The sequence below is a fragment of the Colobus angolensis genome, unplaced genomic scaffold (genome assembly GCF_000951035.1).
Source record: "Colobus angolensis palliatus isolate OR3802 unplaced genomic scaffold, Cang.pa_1.0 Scaffold109, whole genome shotgun sequence".
NCBI lineage: Eukaryota > Metazoa > Chordata > Mammalia > Primates > Cercopithecidae > Colobus > Colobus angolensis.
In genome coordinates, this window is record NW_012111919.1 from 407,898 (window position 1) to 414,821 (window position 6,924).

Here is a 6,924-nt window from a genome sequence, read left to right on the forward strand (position 1 = left end):
GCCTCCTAAAGTGTGGGGATTACAGGCGTGAGCCACTATGCCCGGCCTCTTTTCTTTTTTTTAACACACTGTTGCTGGCTGGAAAACTCTATTTCTTCTTCATAGTTTCAAGCTTCCCTTTAATTTCTAAAAACATGTGAACTATATCTGCTGTATATTCTATGTATAACAATTCCAACCCAGTTTTTCCAAGTCTACTTTTCCCTGCTATTGTTTTGCTGGCTCTTACTCACAGTGTCTTATTTCCTTGTATGTTTATAACGTTTTGGCTGTGAATTCATATTCCTGGAAACTTTACCCATGGAAAGTCTTTGAGGCCTGGATTAGAGTTGAGTTCCTCCAGAGATGGATGTTTTCCTCTCTCAGTCATCTGGGGGTGCCATCAACCAGGTTTCACTTCAAAATACGTTACCTACTTTAGATATTCTGAACCATACAGGTAGCATTAATAATTCTGGCTTCAAACCCACATTAGAGGGCAGGCACAGTGGTTCATGCCTGTAATCCCAGCACTTTGGGAGACTGAGGCGGGAGGATCACCTGAGATCAGGAGTTCGAGACCAGCCTGGCCAACATGGTGAAATCCCATCTCTAGTAAAAATACAAAAAAATTAGCCAGGCATGGTGGCTGGTGCCTTTAGTCCCAGATACTCGGGAGGCTGAGGCAGGAAAATCGCTTGAGCCCAGGAGGTGGAGGTTGCAGTGAGCTGATACCACACCACAGCACTCCAGCCTGGGAGACAGAGTGAGTGAGACTCCGTCTCAAAAAAACAAAAACAAAAAACCCACATTAGATCAGGCTTGTTATAGATTGTCAGGGAGAGTTTTTTTTTTTTTTCTCCCTTCCACACAGCACCAAAACCAAGAAAGGCAAAATTCTTTGCTGCCTTTCTTCATGACAGATTTACTTTTTGTTCATGTTCAGAGTATAGCTGTTTGGAATCCCAGCTTTACATAGGGAATCTCCTGTTAGTCTCTGCATATCAGGTGGGCCCAGGCATCACCTCTGGTCTCCTTTCCAGCACAAGCGCTCTGACAGGCAGCTCAAGTTCACCTGGGTTGGGTTTGGCAGATACTCCTAAGGCAAAAGCTGATGTCAAGCTCACTTTCCCCCCAGATTACTGTTTTCACTGCACATTTGTACTGTTGAGGATTTCTTGCCAACCCAGTGCTTTTGAAAAGATACTTTCTATTTTTATCCAGCTCAGTGGTTACTTTCATTGGGATGTTTACTGTCACACTGCCAGAAGTGGAAGTCTGAATGTTTTCTAGTCCATCCTTTTTCTGGGCTGTGTCCCTTTAAGGGTTTCATGTTGATATAGAGATCTCAGTTCCAATGGCCTACCTTCAGCGGGCCGAGGACCTTATTTTCTCTTCCAGGCACAACAACTAAAACCCTAGGATTTATGTTGTCAGCTGATGTTGGTGAACACCTCTGGGGCAGCGGTGTCTTCAGCATCTTTTTTTGGCCACTGGGGCGTATAGACACCAACAAATTATGTATATTCACTTTATCCGTTGGGACCAGTTTTATGCATAGAAAAATGAAGACAGGCCAGGTGCGGTGCCTCACGCCTGTAATCCCAGCACTTTGGGAAGCCCAGGCGGGCAGATCACCTGAGGACAGGTGTTCAGGACCAGCCTGACCAACATGGTGAAACCCCATCTCTACTAAAAATACAAACATTAGCCAGGTGTGGTGGCACGCGCCTGTAATCCCAGCTACTCGGGAGGCTGAGGCAGGAGAATCGCTTGAACCTGGGAGGCAGAGATTGCACTGAGCTAAGATCACGCCACTGTACTCCAACCTGGGTGACAGAGCAGGACTCCTTCTCAAAAAAAAAAAGAAAGAAAAAGAAAAAAGAAGACAGGTTCTGTGACTCTAGGTAGCTTCATCTTCTTGTAGACTTCTATGTTTAACTGGTTTTCCCTTAAATTAGCTTAAAAAGGCAGAATTTTTGTTTATCTTCCCATTAGCCAGGTGCTTACCTGCTCTACCCCTCATCTCTTAGGAAATGGAAGTCCACTCTGGCAGTGGTTCTGAACCTTATTAGGGTCATCGGATGCTTGTAGAATCTGCCCAAAGCTATGAACCTTCCTCTAGGAAAACCCAGTGCCAGCCAGATAGGGATGTTCCTGATCTTCTGCTAGACCGTCAGGCGTCTGACGATTTTTCTTTCTAGAGATGGGCTTGGGGTCTGGGGCCTTGGCTTTGGTGGGCTTCTGCTTCCTCAGGAACTCACATTACCTTTACATACCCTGGGACTCATCAGAAAGCTTTAGGCTCTGTTTGATTGGTCCATTCTATCCTTTACTGTTTTCATATAGTCAAGTGGTTGATTTTGCCCATGGGCCTAAGCCATGTCAGTCTAAGGGGAAGTTTTTGTTTTTTCCTTTATAGTGGGTCTGATTTTCCTAACTGCATTTAGCAAATAGCAGTTCCTGGGGCCACTATTGGTCTGGCCCTGATTTATTGTGTTTTCAGTTTGTACTTGAGTTTAGACCTATTTCAAGAAGTCTGCGCCTGTTTTGATTTGTTCTTCAGTGGGTTTTTAACAAACACAAGCAGTCCATTTATCTTTTTGCCTGTGTTTAAGTCTTGGTCTTTCTGTGACTCCCTGCATTTCTTTTTTTTTTTTTTTCTGAGATGGAGTCTCGCTCTGTCGCCCGGGCTGGAGCGCAGTGGCCCGATCTCAGTTCACTGCAAGCTCCGCCTCCCGGGTTCACGCCATTCTCCTGCCTCATCCTCCGGAGTAGCTGGGACTACAGGCGCCCGCCACCTCGCCCGGCTAGTTTTTTTGTATTTTTTAGTAGAGACGGGGTTTCACTGTGTTAGCCAGGATGGTCTCGATCTCCTGACCTTGTGATCCGCCCGTCTCGGCCTCCCAAAGTGCTGGGATTACAGGCTTGAGCCACCGCGCCCGGCCGACTCCCTGCATTTCTAACCTGGCCTTTTTCTTAAACTCTCTGCACTCCTTTCCATCTGTAACATGAATGGGCTGAAGGAGTTCAGACATGCTTGCGCTGCACTTTTCTGGGCACCTCGGCAGCTGGTGGGGAGCAAGGGAATGGGCCGTGGGGTGGGGATGCACCCCCCAGCTCTGCTTCTGCCACAGCAGGCCAGCCTTTATGTGCTTTATATACGAGAACTGGAGTGACATTTATTTTGAGCACGGTTCCATGGGGGGATCCCTGCTGTCTGTGTGTGAGTTTTCCCTGAGCAGGAGTCCTATCTTGTGGGCTGCAGGTGGAAGCAGGGAGAAAAGGCGCTTGTGTCTAACTCAGCCCATCTCTGACACGGTGGCAGACGCCCCTTTCCCCCGACCTCTGATTCTCTTCCTTGTTCCAGTTCCAGGAAGGATGTTACCTTTGATGATGAGAGTGTTAATCCTGCTGCTGCTCCCCACGGGTCAGGCTGCCCCAAAGGATGGAGTCACAAGGTAACAGGGTTATGAGAACAGGGCTGGGAGGAGGGAGAGTCTCTAGAGAATCCAAGGGTGTGGTGGGCCCTCCGGGAGGCAGGAGACTAGGGTGTAAGTTCCCTGATCTCTGTATCTCTCCGCCACCAGCCTCCTGTCTTGTGTCTGTCAGAGTGCCACAAAGTGGGCATTCCGTATATGCTTGCTGGACCCATTTGGAATCAGGGAACTCAGCTCCAGTGCGTCATGCAGCACAGGGAAGAAGCTATGGCACCAGGGCAGTGGGGGCTGCAGTTGTTTGTTTGTTGTTTTTTTGTTTTGAGACTGAGTCTCACTCTGTCGCCCAGGCTGGAGTACAGTGGCATGATCTCAGCTCACTACAACCTCTACCTCCTGGGTTCAAGCAATTCTTCTGTCTCAGTCTCCCAAGTAGCTGGGACTACAGGTGCCCACCACCACACCGGGCTAATTTTTGTATTTTTAGTAGAGACGGGGTTTCACTATATTGGCCAGGCTGATCTCGAACTCCTGACCTTGTGATACACCTGCCTCGGCCTCCCAAAGTGCTGGGATTACAGGCGTGAGCCACTGTGCCTGGCCTGCAGTTTTATTATCAAGACCTTAAGGTGGGCCGGGTGTGGTGGCTCACAACTGTAATCCCAGCACTTTGGAAGGCCAAGGCAGACAGATCACCTGAGGTCAGGAGTTTGAGACCAGCCTGGCCAACGTGGTGAAACCCCATCTCTACAGAAATAAAAAAAAATTAGCTAGGCATGGTGTTGCATGTCTGTAATCCCAGCTACTCAGGAGGCTGAGGCAAGAGAATCGCTTGAACCTGGGAGGTGAAGGTTGCAGTGAGCCAAGATCAAGCCTTTGCACTCAGCCTGGGTGACAGAGCGAAACTCCGTCTTAAAAAGAACAAAAAAAGACCTTATGGTGGGAACATCAAAGAAGTAGAGATGATTAGCATGTCATTTCTATGTTTTCTGAATACTTTGTGAAGGTTTTATTTATAAATACTGTGCAATGGGTATGCTGGGTAGAAGGTGAAACAGCCACAGAACAGCCACAAGGGCTGGTAGCCGTGACAAAAGTCGCTGCAACTCCTGCCAGCTCTCTGGCATCACAGGTTTGGATTGACTTGGGCAAACAGTTAACCCAGTCCAGAATTAGGAGTACATTTGGAGCTTGAAAGACTGACAAAGAGATCCTGAGCAGCTTGAAACCACAGAACCAACACATATATCCTGTCCTTGAAAAAGTGTAGGTCAATTTTATGTCATGGAGCAAACTGGGTCTATATAAAACCGAGCAGTACCATCGGGCTCCACTAGAGACCTGCCCCTCGGCTCTCAGCATCGAAGGGGAGGGGTGCCGTGACCCATGTTGTCCTGCCACTCACTGGGCTGTTTTCTTGAATCTAACTTGTGTCTAGTAGGTGTGGCCTCATCTGGCCTCTACCTAACCAGATGTTTTTATTTGGGTTTTCATTTAAAGTCTAAGGTAGCCAGCTGCAAAAACAGACAGAGTCTGAGGGAGTTAAGGATTTGGTTCCAAGGAGACCAGAAGAGCCTACTCCCTACAAGGTTTTTGGAATTTTGGGGGCAACTCCCTTTGGGTCTGGGGAGAGAACTCTGCCAGGAGATTGGAGGCAGAAGGTTGACAGGCTGGGCCCTCAGGGAGGCTCTCTGCAAGGGTGGTCCTCCCCTTCCTCCTCCAGGCCAGACTCTGAAGTGCAGCATCAGCTCCTGCCCAACCCCTTCCAGCCAGGCCGGGAGCAGCTCGGGTGAGTAGGCTGAGCTGGGGGTGCTTTCAGGGAGACGACCAAGCCTGGGGCTACAGACTCACCGCTCCTGGGCTGATTCTCCACTTTTCTGACAGACTTCTGCAGAGCTACCTAAAGGGACTAGAAAGGACAGAAGTGCAGCCGGAGCATCTGAGCCGGGAGCAGGGTGAGGGGCTGGGCTGATGGGGCCAGGGACGGGAGGCTCTGGGCAGCCAGATCTGGGACTGACCTCGGCTGCCCCATTGACTCCTGCTTTCTCCACCTCCCCAGGCACCTCTTCTAATCCAGCTTCTCTTCTCTAGTTCTCCTCTACCTCTTTGCCCTCCATGACTATGACCAGAGTGGACAGTTGGATGGCCTGGAGCTGTTGTCCATGTTGACAGCTGCTCTGGCCCCTGGAGCTGCCAACTCTCCTACCACCAACCCGGTAAGCTCTGCTGGATGGAGATCACCCATAAAGGAGACCCAGTGCTTTGGGGTTTTGGTCTTTCTCATCATAACTCTTTTGGTGAATCCTTTGTAAAAGAAGGGCTCAGAGCTTACATGGCAGGGATGCAAGGGTGGGTTGGGGAGGGTCAGGACTCCTGGGGAACATCCCTGTCACTGGAGACCCCACAGTGACTCTGCTTCCACAGGTGATCTTGATAGTGGACAAAGTGCTCGAGACCCAGGACCTGAATGGGGATGGGCTCATGACCCCTGCTGAGCTCATCAACTTCCCGGGAGAGGCCCCCAGTCACGTGGAGCCCGGAGAGCCCCTTGCTCCATCTCCTCAGGAGCCACAAGCTGTTGGGAGGCAGTCCCTGTTAGCTAAAAGCCCATTAAGACAAGAAACACAGGAAGCCCCAGGTCCCAGAGAAGAAGCAAAGGGCCAGGTAGAGGCCAGAAGGGAGTCTTTGGATCCTGTCCAAGAGCCTGGGGGCCAGGCAGAGGCTGAAGGAGATGTTCCAGGGCCCAGAGGGGAAGCTGGGGGCCAGGCAGAGGCCAGGGAGAATGGAGAGGAGGCCAAGGAACTTCCAGGGGAAACACTGGAGTCTAAGAACATCCCAAATGAGTTTGAGGTGCACATTGTTCAACTGGAGAATGATGAGATCTAGATCTCGAAGATACAGGTACCCCACGATGTCTCAGTTTCAGAACATAAGCCCTGAAGTGGGCAGGGGAATGTACGCTGGGACAAGGACCACCTCTGTGCCCCCTGTCTGGTCCCAGTAGGTATCAGGTCTTTCTGTGCAACTCAGGGAGACCCTAAGTTAAGGGGCAGATTGCCAATAAAGAACTGAATGAATTCATCCCCCTGGGCCACCTCTCTACCCGTCCAGCCTGCCCAGACCCTCTTAGGGGAACAGGGGGTTGGGGACACCGAAAGGACAGGGATGCCGCCTTCCCAGTGTTTCTGGGCCTCACGGTGCTCTGGCAGCAGAGCGCATAGTGCCAGCCATGGCCAGCTGCAGAGGACCCGGTGAGGGAAGCTCAGTCTACCTCTGAGCCCCAAACACTCTCTGGTTCCCCCTCAGCTGGTGTTCAGACACCCCATGCTCTCCTGCAGCTCAGGGCAGGTGGCCCCATCACCCTGTATCTGCCCCCCACCCCCAGTAATGTTAATCATCACTAAAACTTTCTAAGAGGGCCGGGCGCGGTGGCTCAAGCCTGTAATCCCAGCACTTTGGGAGGCCGAGACGGGCGGATCACGAGGTCAGGAGATCGAGACCATCCTGG

The 6,924-nt window shown here is 50.6% G+C and overlaps 1 protein-coding gene across 1 annotated transcript; it reads left to right on the top strand.

The window, feature by feature from the left end:
• Positions 1 to 2,985: 2,985 nt before the first annotated feature.
• Positions 2,986 to 6,497, top strand: CGREF1 (cell growth regulator with EF-hand domain 1). The gene is made up of 5 exons (XM_011950011.1): positions 2,986 to 3,440; positions 5,140 to 5,205; positions 5,301 to 5,371; positions 5,508 to 5,632; positions 5,841 to 6,497. Exons 1-5 carry the CDS (start codon positions 3,016 to 3,018, stop codon positions 6,300 to 6,302), a joined length of 1,149 nt encoding a protein of 382 aa, XP_011805401.1. The 5' UTR covers positions 2,986 to 3,015; the 3' UTR covers positions 6,303 to 6,497.
• Positions 6,498 to 6,924: the final 427 nt, after the last annotated feature.